We start from the raw sequence: 25,407 nt of genomic DNA on the forward strand, positions 1-25,407 counted from the left end.
GAAATTACAAAACTGGAAAAGTGAAAATAAAAATGAAAACGATTCAACATTTAAAACATGTTTTTATAAACACTCATTTCGGTATATTCCTCTAGATATTGTTATTTCTTAAAACTTCTGAAAAATATTAGAAATCAGAAAATGATTTCATCAGCCTCAATTATTTGAAACTAAAAATAAATAGCACTGGAAAAAAATTAGTTAATAACGAAAAGGGATTTGCTTAACATACCTCAAATAAAACATATGACAGTGATCGTTGCATAAATATATTTCAAGATGGCTGAGTGTAGTGTAGGTTTAAGTCACAATCAACAGAAAAAAAAAACCCTATTCAACCTAAAATAACTTAGACATTTTAAAAATGTTTTACCAATATTGAATTATACAAGTAACTATAGTTTATTAAAATCAAGAAAACATGGATAAAATATCCTCCAGTGAAAACTGAATTTTACTAATTAATGTAAAAAAAAATTCCCAAGAGAAAAAAAAAATTTGTGGTCGGAGAAAAATTAAAGAAAAGGTTAGTGACTCTGAAACATGATCAGAAGCAGCAACAACACAGGGAGTGGAACTTTGTGGTGTGGGGCCCACGGTGGAGGTGACATTTATGGGTGCGGCTATGAATCCAATTCAATAGCGGGAAGCGTAATTCTTATAAAACGACGAGGTTATTTTGGGCATTTCAGGTTTTTGTGTAGCACTGATTTTTTGACCATGGCCTATATATATTACTGCATCCTCCATAAGATTCTTCATTCCTTCTTTCTTCTTCGGTGCTAACTAAACTCCACTACCCTGCACCAAAGTGCCAAGTCACACAACACTTTTTCTTTCTAATCTAATTTCCACCAACTTCCCAACACATCAAACAACACATTCTTCTCTTTCGTTCTCCAACTCCTATTCAAGCTACTCAACCAAGCAGATCCACCACTCCTCAAAACACACCAAGATTCTCACAGGTATTCAATTTTGGTTTAACTATGGTTTTTTTTATTCTTAATTTCGGTGGCTTCTAGGTTGTGTTGCCGGGTCGTGTAACTGTTGTACACCCAGATGAATTCTGATGATTTTGTTAGCTTGGTCGATAATTTTCGTTGACTTTTCTTCTTCTCTCATGTTTCCTCTGAATCTTATAGCTCCGAAACAACCGCTGATTTTGTTTTGCTTTGTTTCTTGTTATTGTTCTTAGTTGTCATTGCGTTTCAGCTTCTTTTTTTTTTCCTTTCTAAACTAGCTCTCTTGGTTTTTATTCCAAACCTCATCTTTAATGGGACCACTTTTTTCTGTTCTGGTTCTGGTCTTTTACCCCGCGGTCGTGGACTAATTTTTGATCTCTGACTTCGGTTTTTGTGCAGCCAGTGTAATTTGAAACTTCTTTGTCAGTAACTCTTTTTAACCATTTTTACTTTTTTTTTTTATTAACAGTTGAAATTTCTTGCTGTTTGCTTCATATGAATTTTTTGATTTGGTTTTTGAAGATTTATCGTGCGAGAGACTGTTAGATTGTTCTATCCAAAGGCAGAGTTGACCTTTGTGACTGGCGCAACAGTGTGCATAGAAAAACGGAATATAAAGTCTCGGAGTTTTCATTCTTATTTCTTTGGTTTTCGTTTTCACCGTTTTTATCATCAATTTGTCATTTCTTACAATTTGAAGATTTCCCATGGTTTTGTTGTTTCTGAGAAGATTCAATGTACGTGTTAAAAAAAAAAAACATACGCAATTAAAAGGAAACATGGATTAGATTTTTGTTTGGCCTTGTCCGACTTTTCTACCCATGAATAATACTGTTTGTCCTTTTCTGCGTTATCACTGTCTGGATTGAGTTTGGGTTTTCGTCCCCATCTCATTCAAATGCTGGGGCAAATTTTACAGAGATTATTGCTAAAATTGAGAACTTAGAACTCAACACTGATCTCTTTTCTGTGTCTTTCTTGTAGCGCGAGAATGTTTGAGAGAGTGGAGGAGTTTAATATGGACAAAGTTATAGAAGAATTTGAGTTACTGTCGAAGGACGCGGAAAGGGTTCAGAGGGAAACTCTGAAAAAGATTTTGGAAGATAACGCGTCAGCTGAGTATTTGCAGAGTTTAGGTCTCAATGGAAGAACTGACCCAGAGAGTTTCAAGGCCTGTGTTCCAATGGTTACCCACAAAGAATTGGAACCTTACATATACAGAATTATCGATGGCGATGCTTCTCCTATTCTCACTGGCAAGCCCATCACAACCATGTCTTTAAGGTGCATTATTTTTTTTTTCTTTCTCTCTGCTTTTTTGAGTTTGAACTGTTGCGCGAAGTTTCTAAATGGAATTCTTGCAGTTCTGGCACCACTCAGGGGAAGCCAAAATATGTACCCTGGAACGATGAATTGTATGAAACCACAATGCAGATATACCAGACCTCTTTTGCCTTTAGAAACAGGTATTTCACCCCATTTCTCACCCCTTGTTAGTATTAATTTTTGCGTTATGAGCTGATTAATAAAAGTAATAAACCTTAATCATGTATGTCAAGCTGAGAGTAAATGATACTGTAAAACAGTTTTATTGGAACATTCTAATTCTCTTTTTGACTATTAATGATTGGATTGGACAGTGGTCTTCAAATCTTTACATTGTTGGCGATTTTAACTGAATTCCTTTTTTGTTTGTCCAAACTGAATCTTGGTATATTCTGTCTTCTCACACAATTGCATTCCTGCAGAGAGTTTCCCATAAAAAATGGGAAGGCTTTGAGCTTTATATACGGAAGCAAACAGTTCAAAACAAAGGGAGGTCTGGCGGCTAGAACTGCTACAAGCAATGTGTTCAGCAATGCTGGTTATAAGTGTGCAATGAGGGCAATGCAATCCCAATGCTGCAGCCCAGACGAAGTGATATTTGGTCCTGATTTTTTCCAATCATTGTACTGTCATCTGTTGTGTGGTCTGATATTCCGGGACGAAGTTCAATTTGTGTCTTCTACATTCGCTCACAGTATCGTTCATGCTTTTAGAACCTTTGAACTAGTGTGGGAAGAGCTGTGTAATGATATCAGAGAAGGGGTTCTGAGCAGCAGGGTCACGGTACCTTCCATTCGAACAGCTATGTCTAAACTGCTGAAGCCAAACCCGAAATTGGCGAACTTGATCCACAAAAAGTGTACGGGGTTGAGCAACTGGTACGGGTTGATACCAGAGGTTTTTCCCAATGCTAAGTATGTTTATGGCATCATGACTGGGTCAATGGAGCCTTATTTGAAAAAGCTGAGGCACTATGCAGGGGAGTTGCCTTTGTTGACTGCTGACTATGGATCTTCTGAGGGATGGATTGCAGCAAATGTGAACCCACAACACCCCCCTGAGTGTGCCACATATGCTGTTCTTCCTCACATTGGTTACTTCGAATTCATTCCTCTCTCAGAGCTTGACAACACCAGTGGTGAACCAGATTTCCTTTGTATTGATCCTCAGCCCGTGAGCCTCACTCAAGTCAAGGTTGGTGAAGAGTATGAAGTTGTTATGACCAATCCAGCAGGTACTCAATTATTGTTTCATTAATTTGACTTTAGTTCATGCATGGCATTCATGAATGGGAGTGAGAAGTGAATGAAGACTACCACCTACTTCCTTCTTTCAAGAGTTAATGTTGCAGTACAAAATATATGTTCCATGTGTACCTTGTTGTGGGCGAGCTAATAAGTAACTAATGACATCAACCGACAGATTTTTTTTAATAACGTTAAAATACTATGATGGTTTTGTACAGCTCACTGTCTCGGTGCTGCATATGTCTCCCTAGTGCACGATGATGAGGGTTTGGTCCTTTCTCGTATGCAGCCCCCTCACTCCAAATTTTTGGTTATGTGCATAGCATAAAACAAACGTAAATATTTCTATTATTTTTATGTGATGGGGACTGAGAAAATGAAGTGGGTGCTTTGTATGCTTGGTGACATGATCTTTCATGGGACCAACTTGGAGAAATTTCTTCCTGATGCTTGTAGAGTTACATCATATATACACCTAATCAGAATAAAATATATGACATGCAGCAATTATATATAATCCTGCAAGTTGCAAGTTAGACCCAGTCAATAAGTTTTTGACAACTATTTGTGGATTTTCATGCGCTCATTTCATGGAATTAGATTGCATGATTCGACATTATCTTGATTGTGCTAGTTAATTTTGCTGCATGCCTCGTATTCTTTTTTAAAACACAATTAGAAACATGGATAAGAGTGTTTGTTTTCGACATTGATAAAACGTAAACATTATTTTATTTGGAAATTTGTTTATGTAACCTAGGCATATATCACACTCATGATTTCATGAACCTATTCACAAGTTTATATACATAGATTATATAGTATAATTCAAATTAAATGTGCACACACAGAGCACAGTATTGGTAAAAACATGTTTTGTTTTCAGACGTGTGAACAGCATGAATATCTAATCATTTGAAAAAATTACAGGATTGTACCGGTATAGATTGGGGGATGTGGTGAAGGTTATGGGATTCCACAATTCAACTCCAGAACTGAAGTTTATTCGGCGTAGCAGTCTTCTGCTAAACATTAACATCGACAAGAACACCGAGAAGGATTTACAGGTAGCTGTGGAAGAAGCTGCAAAGCTGTTAGCAGAAGAAAAATTAGAAGTTGTTGATTTCAGTAGCCACGTTGATGTATCGAAAGAACCGGGACACTACGTGATCTTCTGGGAAATCAGTGGGGAAGCAAGTGAAGAACTCCTCCACGAATGCTGTAACTGTTTGGACAAGTCTTTTGTTGATGCAGGCTACACCAGTTCTCGCAAAGTGAACTGCATCGGAGCCCTCGAACTGCGGGTTGTTCGGAGAGGAACATTCCAGAAGATTCTTGATCATTACCTAGGACTAGGAACCGCTGTTAGTCAGTACAAGACACCCAGATGTGTTGGTCCTACAAACGCCATGGTGCTGCAAATCTTGAGTGAAAATGTTGTGAATAACTATCTCAGTACTGCTTTCTGAAACTTTTGTGCTAGGAATAACAAACTGCAAACAAAGTTGGCTTAGTTTTACCACATTGTGTAACTCTCTACCTCTGTTTCGTGCCTTGAATTTTGGCCATTTTCTCAATCCTTATCCTTTTTGTCGTTTCATCCTCTCTCTCTGTCAACCTCGTTATCTTCCTCGTCATCTCTCCAATATATAGTCACTGTCACATCCAGAAAACAGTTGACAGTGTACAGTGGCACCTTCTATATAAAGCATGATAATTAAAGACATTAAATATTTATGTTTTGTTTCTCTAAATTTATATATCAAGTGATAAATTAATATAAAGGTGTTAAAAGGTTTATTCATTTTTTTTTTTAAATAAATCACCTTGACGGCCACTCCCACAATCATTGATAGATATAACCCCATGTCATGTCGGTAGTAAGAACTTCAAAAGCTAAGGGCCATGAGTGTCGGCGTGAGGCTGAATATCTTGTAAATATTTTGGACTTGGTGTTCATAAAAATAGTTCAAGATTTTTTAAGTAATTTAATAATTTTTTTTCAAGTAAAAAAATTATAAGTGTAATTGACTTTACATTAAGAATTGTTCTCCGACCACAATTTGCATATACTTAAATTGCTTAAACCTTACTATAACACTTTGTTCAAAAGTTGTCGATTAGAGATATGCGAGTACCCAAGTTGCGTAATATATCTTGCCCCAAAGATTGGAGGATAAAAAGCGTGGAGACAACATAAGCTTGATGAGACATACATGTGGTGTGGTTTTCGGGCTCAAGAGACAAACCATGCACTAATAAATATCTCGGTAACACTCGGCGATTCTTTTCTACATCACAAACGATAGTGGCCAACAAGTTTCATAATGCTTCTATTCTACCATTCTATGCTCGAAAGGTGGGTTCTTTATCCACAAAACTCAAATAAAAATAGAAAATACAAACAAGTTAAGATAGTGTGGAGGTGACTCATACTCAGTATAAAATTCAAACGTCACTGACAAATTAGTTAATTATAATTAATACACGTTTCTACTTTATTATTTATTGTGTAATCAACATTTTTTTTTTTCAAAATTTAAAATTATTTTGTGATACACGTGTCGATGTTTTATTAGTGGGACATGAAACACAGAAAGCGAGAGACACGAGATATGTGTTTTTGCTTTTCATCATTTAGATAAGCTTCCTTTGAGTTTTTTTTTTTTGGTTTGGTTAGATTACATGAAATATTTACCGTTGCAAACAAATTTATTTAAAAAAAGATTAAGAGAACTGAAAAATTGAAGGAAAAGACAAATTGAGTTGATTATATAATTATAGCAATTTTAAGGATGGCAATAAATGACTTGTTTTATTTTTGTCATGTCGATTGATATGATGTTAAGATGAACAAATAGCACAGTCACCTGATGTTACAATCAATATTCTATAATTGTTTTTCGGTCATTCCATGTAAGTACCTTCTCGCAACTCCTTCTGGTTTTCCTCAAGGAAACATAAAAGATTACTCATTCGGTGACTTCTAATAATAAATTAAACACACTACACAAACTATTAGATGATGACAAAAAGTATATTTAGATAACAACTCCTTAATTAAAGTTTTATTTTTCAATTATAATTTTTTAAAATTATTTTAGTTACTAATATTTTATAATTTATAAATTGATATCTAAATTGATCAATAATTAATTATTTTTTATCATTTTATTCATTAATTTTTTGATAGCGTGATACGAAAGATATTTTCAAACGTCTTATTTCAGCTTTCCTATTAAGCCATGAGATGATAGACAAATTTACTATACTATTGCAATTTTGCATCAAATGTATTGAATTGACAAATTTTAAAATTATTACGTGTATAGATAAGTGGTCCTTATAAGATACAATTTTATTAGAGAAAAAAAAATCGGGAATTTGGCATGTGGAAGTGGAAGCCACAATTTGAATAGTTGGATGAAGTGCATCTTGTCCTTCTCCAACTCACTCCCTACTTCTGAGTGGACCACTATCTTTTCCAAAATATAAATCCTAGTTTGAAAATTCTGAAAAGGTACGTGGAAGTCACTTTTACAAAAAAGAATTTTAGAAATTATAAAGACTGCAGTTAGAATTTATGGGGGTGCAAAAGGATAAAGCCCAATATAAGCTTTGAACCTATTAGGTTTTTGTCAAGAGCCCATGATAGAGAAAGCCCGAATGGATATAGGTGAATGAGAAAACCAATGTTTGTGTGGGTCGTAACACGAAAGCATGTTGACACTTTTAGTTCTTTTTTAGACCAAAAGCAAATTGCTTTTTTCATTCCAACAAAATTTCAAGTCCAGAGGATTTATTTCATATAGATTGAACTTCTTCCTTCAAAAAGAAAATTTCTCTTTACAAGGATAAAATTTAAAACTCTAAAAAAAATGAAAGTGGGTCATGTGAGTTTACTATAAAACAAAAATCTTATGACTTAATTTAATGGTTTTTTGTTCCTTTCCAAGTTTATAGATAGAAATGCATAACCTACATTCAATTTCTTTTTGAGCTTTTAGTCAAAGGAGCACAAAGGACTCAACTCAATGAATTGGAGTATAGATATTCGAAAATAGAATGTTACTCTATTTATTAAAGAATTGATGGCTATGTATGTTTTAAATTATAAAAGTTAAACATTTTCTTTATTTTCTACTAGGGTAAAAACATGCGTTGTTGTGTATGTGTGTATACTTTTTTAAATATGCGTGATATTATATTAGTATGTAATAATATTGTAATTTTATTAAATTAATGTATAAAATAAAATTATATTTATTATAAATAAAATGAAATATATCAGAAAATATGAGAGAATAACTATTGATAGTAAGAAAAAAAAAAGAAACAGAGATAGACCGTTTTATAAAAAACATCTAAAATAGTAGTCAATTTTCAAAAATTTAATAAATAATTATATTTTAAAGAATAAAACTGAAATTTTGAAATATGAACACAAAAGAGAAAACCTCTTTATATATTGTTATACTGTTATAGATTTGACAACTTTCTTGTTTGTCATGATCCAATACATTGGAATAAAATTTTCCCTAAGTACAAGGTAAATAATGGGTGTATTAAATAAAACATCACCCAAATTTTATATCTCATGGTATAATATAAGATTAAATTTTCATTTCAATTATAAATAAATAATTTAAGTTTTCTCTTTTTGTTACGAGAATATAATAAGATACTTTCATAACAATAAAATGATTTTTTTCAAAGTAAAGATTTTATGAAAACTCTAAATTAAGACCCCTACTATACAAAATATATTTAAAAAATATTACGAGATTAAAAATCCATAAACAAAAGTGAAAACGAAGAATAGAAAAAGAACTGCATGAGTTTTTTTTTTTTTTTTTTTTTTGTAAATTGTTATGTTTCTATATATCATATAAGATATTGTTCGTATCCTTCTTTTATTGAGGACTAAAAGAATATATTATAAAAGTAGAATTTCCAATGAAGCAGGAATCATATAAAACCAATATACAGAATGTGGGTTGAAACTTTGCAAAATATATGTTTATTCAATACCCTACCCTTTTAGAATTTTATCTCATCACTCTAATGAATGCCGTTTTTGTGTACTTTTACATAATTTTGCAACAGTTTTTATTTGTAAACTAAGCATTAAGGAAATGCAAATTTTATAAACAAATTTATTGTTATAAAATAGGCAAATGTAATATTTAAAAGCATCTAAATTTTATGAGAATTTTAAGTTATTAAACATACGTGACTTTTTCAATAATGAATATATACTGTATCTCATGTCTGATATATTCTCTTAAGATTGGTGTGTTTTTTTTCTTTCTTATCAACACTTTACTTATTTGAATAAATTAATATTCAACTTTCTTGACTAAGTTTTTAATTTAAATTTAAAATAAGCAATCACATATTTTAATGAAACTAGTTTATCAGTAGAATTTAATAATACTTGTTATTAATTTAATTGTAACAAAAACAATTGTCTTTCCCACTTGGTTTTTAATTTGATATATATATTTGAAAAATCAGAGTGACAATGTTGACCTCTGGAAATGTTGAAGTGTGATTGGCTCCTGTATTAACATTTGGTCACCTTCCATATTTTGCCTCTTCTTAAGGCTTTTGAATCTTTCTCCGATGAATAAAAAAAAAAAGAAAAAGAAAGAATAGTTCTACCTCAAAATTCTTTATATTATCATATTCAGAATTGAAAGAGCTTAACCAACCGATGTATCCAAGTAACAAACTTTTACACAAAAAAAAAAAAAAATTAAGAAGAAAAATTATCTATAATTCTTTTACATTTTATATTGAAAAAATAACATTTTGGAGCTTGATCTTTTTTTACAAATTAACTTATGTTAAAACTGAATTTGTTTCTTTTAAAATACAAAGAAAACTATATCTTAATACAAAGCATATATGTCAACAAAGCATTTTAGTTAATCAATTAAGCCGTTGACTTTCTTTCATCGAAGATGTAACCACCATAAAACATAGTAAAAGAAACAATCAAATAAGTTCTATTTTAGAACAACAACTATTTTATGTTTGGTAGGTTTGTTATTATGCTACGATGAGTTCATTTTTTTAATTAATTTTTTTAGTATTATTTTCTATTAAATATTAAAAATATATTATGTTGATAATTTAAATATATATTTTTTAATATATTTTAAAATATCAAAATTAATAATAATTAGTATATTATAGACGCACAATGAAAAAACTAATATAAAATCTAAATCATGATTACTAAGAACAATTCAACTAATTTTGTTAGCGACTTTGTATTATGGAGTGCGTTAATCACATGGACAAGGTTTGTATATAATATTAATTATACATATAACATTAACTTCACTGCCAAAACCAGCTTCTAACTTCCATCTAATCAGATCCAAATTTTACTAACTTTGTCAACAAAATCCAGACCCGTCATTGTTTTATTAGTTTTAAGTTAAACATCAAAACAACACAATTTTAATATGTTTCAATCTTTTAACTTTTTGAAATTAATTAATTCCATTTCTCAAGTTTAAAATGTTTTTTTAGTTTATATAATTTAAAGAATGTTCTTTAACTTTGTTAATCTTGGGTATCATTAAAAAATGTGTTATTTATATTTATAAATTTTGTATGGTCAAATCGAGAAGAAAAAAAGGAAGGAAAAAATGAAGAAAAAAGAGAGGAGAAACAGAAAAATGATGAAAAAAAAATCAAATCGCGACATTTATTAATACATTTTGTATGGGCAGGAATTATCAATAGATTTTCTTATTCATGAATAAAATTTATTAACTATATCATTTTACTCAGATTTTTTTACTCTTAATAAATTGAAATTACTAACAATTTTTTGTTATTACCAACATATTATGTTTGCAAATTATAATATGAGATTAATTGTAGTGTTAACTTATTTCAATTTTACATTTAATGATATATAATAGAATTTTGTGGGTATGATTTAATCCATTAAAAATACTAATTCAAAATGCAGAATTTTCCTTCATTTATACACACAAATTTATTTATGTTGTTGATGTAGGATCCGATAATGTTTTTTTCTTTATTATTTCTTGAAGTGGCTCCATCAAAATATAATTTTCATGCGATCATATTTTGCATGAATTGTGATAATACATCCACTGCCATCTTCCGAAAAAGTTCACTGCTATTTCTTTTATCTTTGTTCTTTAATACTTGTATTTTTGCACCCAGTTGCAACTGTCCTTGCTCTTTTCCTTTTTCTATAATTCATTACAACTATAGCATAAATTATTTTTTTTCTCGTATCTATAATTGTTAATGATGTCATTATTCTTACCTTCACTAACCAATTTCACCTAGTTCTCTATCTTAAAAACTAGTTGGCTCAAACACAAACTGTGACAATTTTTTCAGAACCTAACATTTTAATTTGCGCATAGTATTTATATTTAAAATAATAAATAAAATATGTAAAAATATTATAAACTGATTTATAATAATTATGAATTGTTCTAATTTCAGAATAGTGGGTGCAAGCTTGGTGTGCAAATTCCCATAGTGATAAAGAAAGGAAATGTTGTTGTTGATGTCAGTGAGTTGTTTTTTGTGTATAACTTTCATTCTGGTAAACGCTTCTCAATTGTGAAAATCTATGCTTTCTCCAAATTTCTCTTTTACACATAACTTTGCTTTTCAGTTTCTCTTTCTTTTCTCCCATCCCACACTCAACATATCATAAAAATAAGAGCTTTTTTTACTAAAAATGCACATCTTTTATGAATTTATTTCACGACCTGTATTGTTTACCAAGCAGAGGAAAGATTTTGTTTATTTTAGTTTAAAATTCTAAATTATTACATGATTGTATAAAATGTACTTTATTATCGGTAAGAGATGTTAGGAACAAGACAATAAAGAAAGAAAAATAAACGACACAAAATTTTAATGTAGTTTAACGTGTAATGTGTATGTTTATGTTCACGACTACACTAGTATTTTTATTTCTGATTTTCAGATATAAAATTAATTTACCAAACTTATTTTAACTTTTATAATGATAAACAGTGGTGATAAAATATATTAGAGAATTACTTATGAATGGAGTGAGCATAACTTTGAAGGTGATGACAATGAGACAACAATGGCAGTAATAATGGATGACTCCAACATCTTTAGGTGATGTGGTGGACCAAACTGCGATGTTGACATCATAGTTATACCAGTATATGTTTGTGTTGACACCCATGGATTTCTCTCTCATTTTAGTTTTGAAAGATACATAACAAAAGAAAAAGATAAAATTTTCATGTCTACCATTTTTTTGTTTCAGTTTTTTTTCGTGAAAGCTGTGCACAAAAACATGGGAACACTTTTTATGTTAATTAATTCATTTTATAATATCCGTGAATTTGGATTTCTAGCATTTGGTCATGATAGCTAGATAAAATAAAATATTATTCCTAAAACTTACTTCCAAACAAAATAAAATTAAACTTCTCTAAAACAAGTAATTTACTTACAAGGATACTATAAATAATGTTAATCATTGATGGAAAAAATAGTTATGAGTATCACGTGTACATACATGACAATTCGTGAACTTTGTGGAATATTGGACCAATCTTTGGTTTAGATTGATCTTAACCATGCCACAAATTAGAAAGATAGACAATTAGGGCAATGGCCAAAACTGTTACTGATTAAAATTTAATTATACTTTGCCATTAACATAATTTTCGCATTCTAAGGTTTATTGGGCCTTGCCCAGAATAGGTTTATGCGTGTGAACGGTGTGAAAGGGTACAAATCAAAACACATTCATAGTGGGAACCCTAGATGCAATTTTTCTCTCAGACAGTTTGTCAAATACCTTTTAAGCAAAAACTGGTATAAGAAAAACACGTGCTAATAATAATCAAATTACGACCATATAACACATTTTGTCAAACAATTCTTGAGCATCTCCAATGGTGTGTGAGTCTGAGATGTTGGTAATGATCAACAACAACAACTGCAATAATTTGAAATGATACAAATTACATTTGCATGCATTCTTGTATTGACACAACGAATAAGGAAATGTGAGTTCAACATTTATCTAAATAAATAAAAATATTTATTGTGGAGTAATTTTATATCACAACCTTACTACTATTTTTATTATTATTTTATCAAATGGTCTAATTTATGTTTCAATTAAACATCTTACTTATAACAAAAGATTTTCAAAATATTAAACCCAAACTAATTCACACTAATTGCGAAAAACATATATCATTATTATTTCTTAAATATGTGATTAGATGCAATTTTAAGAAGCTAAGTGTTTTGACAGGTTCTGACAGAAAAGTTTGAATATTTTGGATATTATGAAATGGTAATTGAAAGAAAACAGGTAAATTTGCAGTAGAATTTTGTAAGAATCTAATAAATGAAAAAAAATGCCCCTATTGATAGGTGATTGGTGCATGAATCAGAGCAGAGAGCAGAGAAGAAGAGAAAAACGTCATAAATTTTTACCTCACACTTCGATTCTAACCCACTAAGTTGCGGTTTTAGATTTTAGTTTCTGTCTCAAACCACTGCTACTTCTTCTACTATTCTCGCTTCCCTATGCACAAATTAGGCAACTCGCCAAAGGGGATTCCTCCTACGACGTCGTTTCGTGCCTACTCATTTCGGTTTTTGGACACAATTATTTGGTCGTTTCTCCTCGTTGGCATAGAACCAGTACACTACAACCTTGGAAAATGATCCCGTGTTTTTCTCGTACACTATTTTAATCCCTCACTCTTTCTCTTTGAAGCCCAAACACTCAAATTAAATCAGGATGTTTCAGTAATTTTTCATGATAATTTCAGCTTTCAGAGTTTAACCTCCCCAGATTCTTAGATTCCCAGAGGAAATTTTGTCCCCGCTGTGATTCTTAATTAATTACCCCTTCTTCCTTTCTTTTTTTTCCTTGTCTTTGGTGCTTGGATTCTTAGAAAAATACTAAGAAAACCCAAAAGAAGATGCAGCAGCAGCTGCAGCGCCAAAAGAAAAAGCGAGAAAAAGAGTTTCTCTTTCTCTTTTGAGTCCTCTCTATTTCTCTCTCTCACACACCCTCTGAACCTATTGCTTTCACTTTGTGAAAGAAAGCGTTGTTTGTTTAACGACATCACCACCTTCGACCCTTCCCTTTCTAACGTTGTTGTTTCCAAGAAGCCAAGCATTCACTTTAGGGAGAAACAAACACTCTCTTTTATATGCTTTCTCCCCATTTCGTTTCTCATGTGCTTCAACGTTTATTCTTCTCGGCTGGGGTTGATACTGTTTGCCTAGTCCCTTTTCCTTCAACGTTTCTTCATGTCGGACTCGGCCAAGGTGCGATTGGTGCGTTGCCCAAAGTGTCAAAATCTTCTTCCCGAACTCGCCGATTACTCTGTTTATCAATGTGGTGGTTGTGGTGCGGTTCTTCGAGGTAGCTTTTCCCCCCTCTCTTGTGTTGTCACATTGGTTTTGTTTTCACTTTTGATTTTGACGTGCTTCCGAATTTCTTTAATAAAATTAAGACATTCTCATTAGACAAAATTGTGGTTGAAATTTGCAGTTTCATATTTTACTTCATTGTTTGTGAACGATCTCGTACTTTCAATCAGTTTTTGTTTGCGTCTTACATGCGGCAGAGTAGCATGATCCTGTATTTTGTAGTGGGAAAGAAATTGGAAACGGGTTAGGCTTTTTAGTTTCTAATTTTAGTTGCGTTTGGTTTTAATTTGCAGCGAAGCATAAGGGTTATGTGAGTGGTAGCTTGTCGGATGACGGGAAGGTTGGAGTTGGAGGAGATTCTGGTAAATCGGAAAGTTCATTGGAGAAGGGCTTAGTGGATCGCAGTGATGCTTCGGACGTTGATGCTAAGTCCAGTAGTGGTCCTTCAGGGGACGAAATTCAAAGGGATGTGGATAAAGTAGATAACATGGAGGAGAAATTTCTGAATCAACCAGAGGGTATTATTGAGAAAGGGGTATTTGATGATGATGTTGATGTCAATGGTGGTAAAGATGAAGCGGGTAAATCAATAGGAAGAGAACAGGAGGAACCACACAAGTCTCGAATTAGTCGTGAGAATGGGTCTAAATTCTCCGGGAGAATTTCTAATTGGCAGAATGGAGAGAGAACTGAGATGGAGGAGTTTTGGAGAAAGCCACGAACTGAGATGGAAAGTGTGAGATTTTCCACTTCCAAGTATCCTGATGAAGGACCTTCGAATGGCTTTTCTAGTAAATATATGGGATCGTGGAGGAATCGCAATGAAGCAGATGGTGCAGACATGGTTCAGCACCTTGAGCAGGATCGAGCTGAGCTTCTAAGGAAGCTAGATGAGTTGAAGGTCCACCTCAGTAAGTCTTCTGAATTGGTAAGCAACCAAAAGGAAAAGATTATTCCTGATGAAAGGACGATTCCTCCGGATCCTCATCCCTATGGTGGCTCCGATCCTTGGTTTTCAGATGGATCATCTGGGTTGAACAGAACTTCAAGGCAATTTTATGGCACTGATAAGCATGTGGCAGGCTCCACTCATTTCAACTATCATCATCATGATTCGTACCCTTATCCAAGTAGTCATGACATGGCTATGCCCAACTTCCCTCCTTCAATGCATAATCCAAATCGATATGGGGATCCTTTTGCATCCCAAATGCTGAGGAGAGGTCCACACCAGTTCCCAAAACAACCATTACATCCCTACTATCCTGGACGGTATGTTGATACTAATCCAGATTCTTATGAACTATACTCACATAATAATGCAATGCTTCATCCACCTTCTTGCTCATGTTTTCACTGTTATGATAACAAAAGAAGATGTTCGGTGCCAGCACCACCTGCTTCATTCATTAACAGCAGATTCCCTGATATTCCAAATGATCCTATGTTATACCATCATGACATCCCAGGGGCATTTGGTCCGCAAGTTCATAATTCCAGAACAGCCATTCCTCCTGCGACTTATCGTGAAAACCAATTACATGCAAGATGGGGTAGTGATTTCAACTCTGAGATGGGTAGTTTTGTTCGAACTCGTCCCCGCAAAGTAATGTTAGCTACTAGTAGCCAGCGTTGCTATCCTGTAGCTGGTGGTTCGCCCTTCATCTCATGTCATAATTGTTCTGAGTTGCTGTTACTGCCTAAAAAGGCATTGGTTCTAGTGAAAAATCGTCGGCAGAAAGTTCAATGTGGGGCTTGTTCCTCAGAAATAAGCTTTGCTGTCATCAATAATAAGCTGATTATTTCTCCTAATTTAGAAACAAAGGGAGTTCCCTCTAGAGGTGATAACAGCTCTAATGAGGTTGGGAGTAGCCGTATGTCACATTCCCGAGTTCATGCCAACAGGACTGGTGCTAACTTTTCATCTGATGATTATTCTGGTTATGATTTTCATTCTGTAGACAGGGAACCTCTCTCTATGGGTGCTTTGAACTCTAACAAGTCCCTGGAGATACCAAGTTTTCGTTCTTCATCTCTCAGTACCTCTGAAGATGAACATAGTCCGGAAGCAATGATTGATCCAAGGGAGGCCACTAAGTCCATTCATCGGCCAACTACAGATTCTTTATCTCCTCCTGCGGGTTCGCCTCTACAGGAGTATTTTGATTACTCCAATAATAACCATGCTGTAAATCGGTTTGGAAAAGGAAACCAAAGCAGTCGCTCAGAGCAAGAGAAGACAAAAGTGGACAAGATGTCATCTCGTCAAAATTCATTGAAAGAGGCCGCACTTGCTACCGAGATGGATGTCCATGATTATTCAAACACAGGTGTTTCCCAGGATTCTGGATATGCTAGTCGAGAACACGATAATCATAAATCCAACAAAGGGGGTGATTCATTTTTTGCAAACATTATCAAAAAAAGCTTCCGAGATTTCTCACGGTCTAATCATACAGATGATCGTAGTAAAACCAACGTTACTGTAAACGGGCAGCCATTATCTGATCGTGTTGTCAAGAAGGCTGAAAAGCTAGCAGGAACAATCCAGCCTGGAAATTATTGGTTAGTATGCTTTACGTCAGTTGTAACCTTCCATATTATTTATACCTGATGCTCTTTTAGATTGATTTATATCTGAGATCTCCAATCAACTCCTTTTGTTGTTTGTGGATTCAGTTAAATTGCAATTGGCTGCAGTAAATGTCCATTGACCAAATAAAACTGAGTTTCATGTCTACATTCCCTTTACAGAATTACATTTGTAGTTGTGCTATTATGCGCTTTTCAACTAACCATAATTTTTCTGCTGATTGCTTATAGTGCACTAATAGATTTTCTTATGTACAGGTATGATTTTCGGGCTGGATTTTGGGGTGTCTTGGGAGGGCCTTGTCTTGGAATAATTCCTGTAAGTTATACCATTCTATCACAACCTGTTTGTTGTATGCTTGGAGACATAAGCTAATCATATTAACTAAATGAAGTGATTGCTCCTGCAGCCATTTATAGACGAGTTCAATCATCCCTTGCCAGAAAAATGTTCTGGTGGGGGTACTGGTGTTTTTGTGAACGGTAGGGAACTTCACCCGAAAGACTTGGATTTGCTAGCAGGGAGAGGACTTCCCACAGATAGAGATAGATCATATATCATTGAAATTTCTGGGAGAGTCCTGGATGAAGACACAGGTGAAGAGCTGGACAGCCTTGGCAAACTGGCACCAACGTAAGTGCTGTTCTGTTCCTAATCTTTAATACTAGTCTTCCTTTTTTGTTTAAGTTCACTCTTTTTCCTACTTTATACACAGAGATGATATGTTGTTACTGATTTGCTAAAACACCATTTTCATCATTTTTTTACTAGCAACTCTAATTTTCACAATTGCCTGTGATCTTGAGCCCTAGATTGGAAACAGGTTTCCAAGATACACATTTTCACTTGGCAATTTCAAGATGGTTTTTAGGTTAGAAATAAAACAATCAGAATCTTGCCAATCATTATAGGTTTACCATGGGTGAGAGGCATGGTTTTTGCAGCAAGCTGCAGCTGATAGTTTGTGAATCATTTTGTTGTTATGTGAAAGGGATATAATATACTAAATTTTTTTCTGTCTTCAATTTTCACTATTTTATTTATCAATTTTTTTTGGTGAAAATGAAGAAAATAAAACAGCTGAAAAGATGGGTAATCTCTATTACTAGTGATCTAGGGTACACTTATGATGTTGTCATGTTTTATTTTTTCTCATTGAGGAGGGATGTAAGCGGGTCGCACCCAATTCTCTGACAGTAATACTCCTTTCTTTTATTTGGATTGGATTGAAAATTAGACTAAACTCAATTCAACTCAACCCGAGCCATTACACCTCTATTGAGTATATATCTTCTACTTGCAAATGACCATGTACTAAATTTATATCTATCAAATGTTAGCCTGACATAGAATATTTAGAAACAACATCTGAAATGTAAAATATCAAGTCAAAGGATTAAAAGATGCTGAATTTAAAGCCTGATAGCTTCTGTAGAGACGTACAAATTCACGTGGACAACAGGCAAGCAAACGTGCGGATGGTTTACTTCTAATTTTATGGTCGTGTTTGAAGCTTCGGATTGAAGACTATATCATTTTTATTCCCCAGATTGATTATTCTTTCTTTCTCCGTACATTGTCTGAACTTAAGTCCACATGATTGTGTTTACTTCATTTCCCACTATGATTCCAGCATTTAACTTTTTATAAATTTGTTCATATTCCATTAAATTTTATTTATCTTGAAGAGGAGCATTTTGCTTTGGCTGATTTTCAACCTGTGCTTTTCTGACAATGTGACAGAGTGGAGAAAGTGAAGCATGGATTTGGCATGAAAGCACCTAGAGCTTCTACATAATCAAAACGTAGAAAGAAATATTTTACCACAGGTTGGAGAAGATGAATCTTTTTTCATCCATTTGATTCGGAAAACATTATTTGGAACGTGCTAATGGAACAAGCTGGAGATATTTGCAAGATTAATGAAAATTTTCCATTGCAAGACAAGTTCAAGGGGTTTGTCTTTGACATGAATTTATATTACATATATAATTGTAATTTTTTTTAAAATGCTTATAGGTAACCAAAAAAAAAAACTGCATTAGAAGTTCTACGCTTGATATCAGGCAGTCTTAGGAAAAGTAAAAGTAATTGTGCGGAAAGTCATGTAGTGTAGAATTTGATGTAAAAAAAATTGAAATTTATTCCTTGGTCAGCTTGTAGTTATGCGTTTCTAATTGAATCATGGAAATGTTATTTTTTTTTTTATGATCTGGAACAAGACTACTGTGCATTCTTCTATCTTGTGTGCAAGAATTTTGATTAGATGTAACAAAAATCTTACTATTTATAATGGAAGAAAACTAAACAAGAATTATTGACTTAGTATCACATTGTTTCGGGCTATAGGTAAAAGTCATATTCTGCCTATGCATATATCTCCATTTTTTTATCTGTAATATATTGTATATGATTATAATATTTGGCCATGACTCTTTCTTCATTCCCACCAAATAACCTTGCGTATTACTTGGTCATTAAGGTAAGTACGGTTAATATTACTTGACGTCACACTGTGGAATCGTTAATAGCTGAAGTTTGTAAAATTTCTTAGTTAATTAACATGAAGCGGACCCACATGCTTTCTGACATTTTACTCCAATCATCTATAGTGAAATCGAAAAAGAAATCAGCTTACGATGGAGTTGAATACCAGGTGTTTGTTGTTATGCATTTAGAAAAAGTAGGGTTTGAATGGAGAAAAAACTCATCCAAACCTAACACTAACACACATTACAGACAGAAACGTGGTTGAAACATATTAAAAGCTGAAAGCAAATTTTGATTGTTGTATTTATGTTGATGCATGTCACAGGTAGAGTCAACTAATCATAACTGCACACACACTAAATACTTTCCGTAGCACCTTCTTTAATTCAGATAGGCTACTTCTAGCCACTCACTTAGTTGAACACATAAATATATCCATGACGTTATAGCCTTTTTGCTACACTTTGTTTTCAGTGGTCTTTAACTCTTTTGAAAAACTAATCCCTTAATTTATGAAAAAAAAAATTGACTACTAATTTTTATTTAAAATACACTTATTTTTTTGGAAAAAAAAATTAACAATCTTCAACAAATAAATTCATGTTTGGTAGGATCACGTTAAATAAGTATTCATTTATCTGCATTCAAATTGAAATTACTTTCAGTGACTTTCCCTTTTCATGTTGAAACATTGATTCAAGGTTTTCAGTATATATTGATACCGCAAGAATTAGCTGATGTTGCATGAATAAGATATATCAATTTTCAAATTTTTAAAAGTAAAAAAAAAATTAAAGTAAAAAAGTTCATATTTTTATTTATATTTGATCACGATAGTTAAATTTAATTACTTACTATGATTTTTTTTATTGTGCTGTATATGCTCTCTGATATATTATTTTTAAAACATTATCTTTAATGGTTCAAAATGTATTAAAAAGTATAAAATCATGAAAAAGTTTATTAAACAGGATGAACTCATAAAATTTTGTAATTCCTAATAAACGTCACTTTTTTATTAGTTTAAAAATAAAATACAAAAATATATAATAAAATTGAATAAAAACAGTAATAAATTTCATCCCAATCCAAATGTAAGTATCATCTAAATAATAAGACGGGGACGAAAAAATATTATAAAAAATAACATACTTGTGAGTCCATTTATTTATTTGATATAAATTTTATTCCTGTTTTATTACTGTATTTATATATTTATATATTATATATTATATACTGAAAGCTCAATCATTCCTGATGAGACATCTAGTAAACCTTCTAACAACATTATTCTTCTGAAACAAAGATATTGCAGCCATCGTTAACCAATCCTACATAATCTTTAAACCATTTCAGTTTCATGATATTCCTAATGGGCCTCGAGTTGAGTGGCCCAAGAGTAAATTTTGTCCCCCGTGTGTTGGGCGCTTCTTCCTGCACCTTCAACAGTTCCTCTGTATCCCCAAAATTTACTATTATACCCTTATTTAATATTTAGGTGAAAGTGGGTAGGGATGCAGTAAATTTTATTTACTGCGTCGCCAACTGCACCCCCAAAACGATACTATTTCTTCTCCCGTTTTTTCTCCATCTTCGTGTGCCTTCATTTAAAATTTTCTCAGTTTCATTCTCCGTTTCATTCTTGTGTGGTCCTTGAGCTTTAACTTTTTTTTTTTTTTTTCTGTTTATGATGTGAAACGGAATTCGTATTCCGTTTCAGAAACTATTAAACAGCTTCCACATTCCGTTTCAAAAAACAACACAGAATCTTGTATGAAACGCATTCTGGCATCCGTTTCAAACCTTTACGAAACGGATTACGTAAGCTGTTTCGCGAAAAAAAAAGTTAAAATTTATGGGAAACGGAATACGAATTTCCGTTTCATAAAATTGGGAAACAGATTTTGTAATCCGTTTCAAAAAAATTTGAAATTTTTTTTTGAAACGGATTACAGAATCCGTTTCACAACTTTATGAAACGGAATTCGTATTCCGTTTCTCATAAATTTTAAATTTTAAATTTTTTGGCCAAACGGATTACATAATCCGTTTATTAAATATGTGAAACGGAATGTGTATTCACTGTCCATGTATGTCACTGTGGAAGTGGAACTTTTGAGTTTTCCTCAAACGTAAGCCCCTCACTCTACAACGAGAACACATTCCATAATAACAACCCTTCAGTGAAACCAACAACTGATGCACCATGCACTCAAACTCACGGAAACCCCCACCTACACCAACTACTGCATAAGCACACACCCATTCCAGGCTTGATATGTTTACGTGAGAGAGAAATAGAAAAGGAAGAAAAAGAAAGCCAAACCTTGCTTTCACGTGAAAGAGAAAGGAACAAGGAAGAAAGAGAAAGTAGTTTTTGAAACCCAAAAGAACCACCCACAACCATCAACGTTTCATGAATTTACATGACCATTCTAATAATAACCTGCACATGCATGTCTGTAATTCAAAAGCTAAATTATATATATGGATGGAGAAGAAGACATACAAAGGTATGTTAAATTTTTGAAAGGACCCATTTGGGTCTGACTTTTAAAGGTGGAGGGCATCTTTGCCAGCAATTGGAGAGTTGTGAGATCATTGTCTTCTTTTTCATGAGCGAGGTAGTCATAACGTTTCAGAAGCCATGAAGCAGTGCATGCATTGAAAAAGCCATAACCATGTTACCAACTACTTCATTCTATGTTAAAGCATTTTTAATTTAAATAAGTGTATATGAGGAAGCATTTATCCTGCAGATTTATAGGTATTAAATCATAGTTATAAAAATAAAGGGGTTTTTAATTTTTTATTTAAATTGATGATTATTTACTTTTTGTTTTATGTTGCCGCAAAGTCACATAATTAAAGGTTGTAAAGTAGGAAATAAGGAACGCGGAGGATTATAGCTTTATCCCTTCCTCACGAAATCAATTCTTACTATCTTTGAGTTGCAACTTCAGATCTCGTTCACATTCTTTTTCTACCATAATCAAAATCTTTATACTTACAATTACATCTAAAGTGAACAACAACAATCTCAAAAGCCAAAATTGAAGATCACAAAGACACACAAGTTATGCGCATCTTCTTCATTTCTCCACAGATTCTTAACTATCATTACTATTCGCTTCACACTATATTTGCTTTGTAAGCATTAGCACAACAATTTTCCCTGCACGCGACTAATATATTCAAAGAAAAAATGTCCAATTCAAGAAAAAAAGTAGTTCATTTATAACAGAGGTTAGAATTCTCTACCACGATTTAAAAATTTCGAAAGTATACTAAAATACACTTTTAAATTTAAATTAGTTTAATCATCGATTGTAAATTAGTGTATGAACATGAAGAGAAGTAGAAGCTCCCCTGGTCACGCAAGGAATAAAAAAACACCAGCAGACCAAGAAAACCATGACCACTGTGACTCACCTATCTGCACTAAAGCAACTGCAACAGTTAAAAGTTTGATTGCAGTGGCTGCCCAAGACGCACAAAAAAACCAAACCTAAATACAAAAGTACGGAAAGCCTAAACCAATATTCAACAGAGAGAACAGTGATAACTAATTAATCGTTCATGATGACTCAGATAAAGCTGCCCAATCAATCTCCACTGAGGGATACTTCTCCAGGTCCAACCCAAGATTGTCCATTGCTTCATAAGAATCCGAGAAATCCAAGAAAGTGATATCGGATTCAGGTGAAGAGGAGCCTGCAGAAGAAGAAGAGGAGGAGGAGGAATATTCATCCGACAAGGGCGAGGATGCTGTCTGCAGCGGCGGAGCTTCTACAGGGCAGGGAGGGGCCACGGCCCCCCCAAATTTTTTTTTTAATTTTTTAAAATTTATATATTAAACTTTTAATATTTTATAAAATTTTAAATTAAAAATTAATAAAAATTAAATTATTTATTTTTAATTTAATTATGTTTTAGGTTCATGATAAATTTGATAATTTTTAATTGAGTTGTGATAAATTTGTGTGATCCCTCGAGTACTGATCAAGTATCTGATATTAACTTTTTTTCTTAATGGAATGATGTGACTGTTAAGAGGCTGACGTAATTATTATCTTTCTATGTCTGACTTGTCATCTATATCATTTTATTATTCTATTATATTATTATTTTAAAATTTTGTAATTTATAATTTTATAATTTATTATAGTTAGCATTATTTTTTTTATCTCATGAGCCTTTGTATGTTCACTTTTTATTAAGATAGAAGAAAAATTAATGTACTATGTGTTTTTTCATAACAAGTTTTCAATTGTGAATTGATTATTAGAGTTTTCTTTTATTAGTTATATCTTTGAATTTTTCATTAGATTATGATAAACTATTTTTGAATTTCAAACTTAAAAATAATAGGTCAATTGATGAAGAGTAAAAGAATTTATATTTATTTTTCAAAAATAATAAAAGGAAAACTACCCACGAAGATGAAAATGAAAACAAATTCAAATTCTTTACAGAAACCAGAATATTGTACTTATAATCCAATTGTTCAATTCGAGGAGTCATTTCTTAAGGTTACAAAAATTATAGGTGATGATGAATTTGATATTAATTCTTTGAAACAATATTATACAGGAAAACATATTCAAATTTGAAAATATCCAATTAGTAAAAAAGATGAAATTATGAGAGTGTATCTAAAATGGTGTTCATATTAAATACAAGTTCAAAATTTTGAATATATTAATTTGGCTCCCCCATAATTATTGGTCAAGATCCGCCACTGGCTGTCTGAATCCCCACCTTAACATCCTCAAACTCCGATGTTGTTGCTGTTTCTTCCTTGTGTGTGGTGACGGCCAAGCTTTGACAAATGGCTTGGAGCTTGGCGTCCACTGCAGAGGGGAGAGGCTTGTAGGTCCCAAAGTCATCGTAGACGCTTGGTCCGTGGTGACGTAGATGAGGGAAGTTGAGCCTCGCGTTTTCTCCTCTGAGTTTGAACGCTGCGTTGTCGTATGCCAAAGCTGCTTCTTCAGCGGTTTCGAATGTACCAAGCCAGAGACGAGTGCGATTATTGGGGAGTCTGATCTCAACCACCCACTTGAATCTGGAATGTTAATACTCACATGCATGCACAGAAAAGAAACAAAATATAATACTCACATGCATGCACAGAAAAGAGTCTAAAACGGATTTCACACTATGTTTCAATGAAAAATCAAAAAACACACCCAAATCGGATTTCAGGTTCCGTTTCAGCATTCTGGGAGACGGCTTTCACAATCCGTTTCAGCTAAAATCAAAAAATAAAAACGAAACGGAATGTGAGTTCTGTTTCAGCTTCCTGGGAAACGGATTCCACAATCCGTTTCGTTAAAAAAAAAATGGAATTTGTATTCCGTTTCACACATGTTCGAAACGGATTTGGAAAACCGTTTCTGTGAAATATTCAAACAAAGACCGTTTCTGATGAAACAGATCTTCTAATTTATTGCTAAAATCAATTAAATCAATTAAAATACAATAACATTACTTCAATGTGCAAATGGAGAGATGGAGCCTGCGGACTTGCGCGAAAAGAGAAAAAGAGGCTGCGCTGGGAACAAGAACGATGTGTGGAGGAGAAAAGGAGGCTGTGGAGGTGGGGAGAAGAACGGTGTGTGGAGGCTGTGTGGGAGAAGAGGGAGAAGAAGGATGAAGGCTGTGTGGGAGAAGACCCGTGGGAGAAGAGGGAGGCTCCTTACGCGCACCTAGGTTAACATTGGTCAAGATTCTTCTGTTTGGGGTGTAGGGAATCTGATTCTTTGCTTTATTGGGGTGTGTTTTGGGGTGCAGAGGGTGAAGGTGTATAGTTTTAGGGTGCAGAGGTGCGGTAAAAAAGAGAGACGCAGTTACTCTTAATTTTTACCATGGGTAAACATGGAAATAAATTTCCTTTTGGAGATACAAGAGAGATTGTTGGAGGTGTAGGGAAAAGCCCCCCGTGTGTTTCTTGATTGATTACCCCTTTTTCCTTAGAAATTTTTTTCTACACCTCTAATATTTTTTTTCACCTCCAAAAACTTTTCAAAATCCAAAATTATTCTTTGACCATTTAAAAAGATATACACAAACTGCACCCTCAAATTTACTTTTGTATATCTACTTCCGAAAATGAAGAATTTAGACTTTTAGATGTCAAAAATATTTATCAGAAATAGACTTTCGAAAATAAATAAATATATATATATATATATATATATATATATATAATTTATTTATTTTATATGTATTTTTATAATTATTTTATTTTATATAATTAATATATTTTATTTGAATTTTTTTAATAATATTTAAAATTTAAATATTTAATTTAATTGTATTTTCTTTATTATAT

The 25,407-nt window shown here is 33.0% G+C and overlaps 3 protein-coding genes across 4 annotated transcripts; 2 read left to right on the forward strand and 1 right to left on the reverse strand.

Annotated features, from left to right (window-relative positions):
• Nucleotides 1–760: 760 nt before the first annotated feature.
• Nucleotides 761–5,057, forward strand: LOC114188102 (jasmonoyl--L-amino acid synthetase JAR4-like). 2 transcript variants are annotated; one of them, XM_028076624.2, is made up of 5 exons: nucleotides 761–968; nucleotides 1,950–2,249; nucleotides 2,330–2,431; nucleotides 2,714–3,525; nucleotides 4,469–5,057. In XM_028076624.2, exons 2-5 carry the CDS (start codon nucleotides 1,957–1,959, stop codon nucleotides 5,005–5,007), a joined length of 1,746 nt encoding a protein of 581 aa, XP_027932425.1. In that variant the 5' UTR covers nucleotides 761–968; nucleotides 1,950–1,956; the 3' UTR covers nucleotides 5,008–5,057. The 2 variants fall into 2 exon arrangements, with proteins under 2 accessions (XP_027932425.1, XP_085530876.1); XM_085674750.1 differs by lacking the exon at nucleotides 761–968 and adding an exon at nucleotides 1,364–1,387.
• An 8,045-nt stretch (nucleotides 5,058–13,102) lies between these two features.
• Nucleotides 13,103–18,791, forward strand: LOC114189057 (uncharacterized). The gene is made up of 5 exons (XM_028077761.2): nucleotides 13,103–13,982; nucleotides 14,284–16,555; nucleotides 16,841–16,901; nucleotides 16,993–17,216; nucleotides 18,327–18,791. The coding sequence occupies exons 1-5, from the start codon at nucleotides 13,868–13,870 to the stop codon at nucleotides 18,379–18,381; spliced, it is 2,727 nt and encodes a 908-aa protein (XP_027933562.2). The 5' UTR covers nucleotides 13,103–13,867; the 3' UTR covers nucleotides 18,382–18,791.
• A 3,693-nt stretch (nucleotides 18,792–22,484) lies between these two features.
• Nucleotides 22,485–24,146, reverse strand: LOC146885889 (ethylene-responsive transcription factor ERF060-like; the record flags this gene model as incomplete). The annotated part of the gene is made up of 2 exons (XM_085675124.1): nucleotides 22,485–22,841; nucleotides 23,816–24,146. Coding segments are annotated over 2 exons (522 nt in total), but the record flags the coding sequence as incomplete, so codon positions are not given.
• Nucleotides 24,147–25,407: the final 1,261 nt, after the last annotated feature.

Source organism: Vigna unguiculata, chromosome 6, assembly GCF_037176805.1.
Source record: "Vigna unguiculata cultivar grain cowpea cultivar isolate G323 ecotype 2 chromosome 6, ASM3717680v1, whole genome shotgun sequence".
In the NCBI taxonomy this organism is placed as follows: Eukaryota; Viridiplantae; Streptophyta; class Magnoliopsida; order Fabales; family Fabaceae; genus Vigna; species Vigna unguiculata.

What these genes read in the sequence shown, in the direction of transcription:
- LOC114188102 (XM_028076624.2), top strand. Translation starts at nt 1,957, where the DNA reads ATGTTTGAGAGAGTGGAGGAGTTTAATATGGACAAAGTTATAGAAGAA. An exon ending in ATCACAACCATGTCTTTAAG is followed by an intron (nt 2,250 to 2,329) that starts GTGCATTATTTT and finishes GAATTCTTGCAG; the next exon opens with TTCTGGCACCACTCAGGGGA. An exon ending in TGTTATGACCAATCCAGCAG is followed by an intron (nt 3,526 to 4,468) that starts GTACTCAATTAT and finishes AAAAAATTACAG; the next exon opens with GATTGTACCGGTATAGATTG.
- LOC114189057 (XM_028077761.2), top strand. Translation starts at nt 13,868, where the DNA reads ATGTCGGACTCGGCCAAGGTGCGATTGGTGCGTTGCCCAAAGTGTCAA. An exon ending in ATCCAGCCTGGAAATTATTG is followed by an intron (nt 16,556 to 16,840) that starts GTTAGTATGCTT and finishes TCTTATGTACAG; the next exon opens with GTATGATTTTCGGGCTGGAT. An exon ending in CTTGGCAAACTGGCACCAAC is followed by an intron (nt 17,217 to 18,326) that starts GTAAGTGCTGTT and finishes ACAATGTGACAG; the next exon opens with AGTGGAGAAAGTGAAGCATG.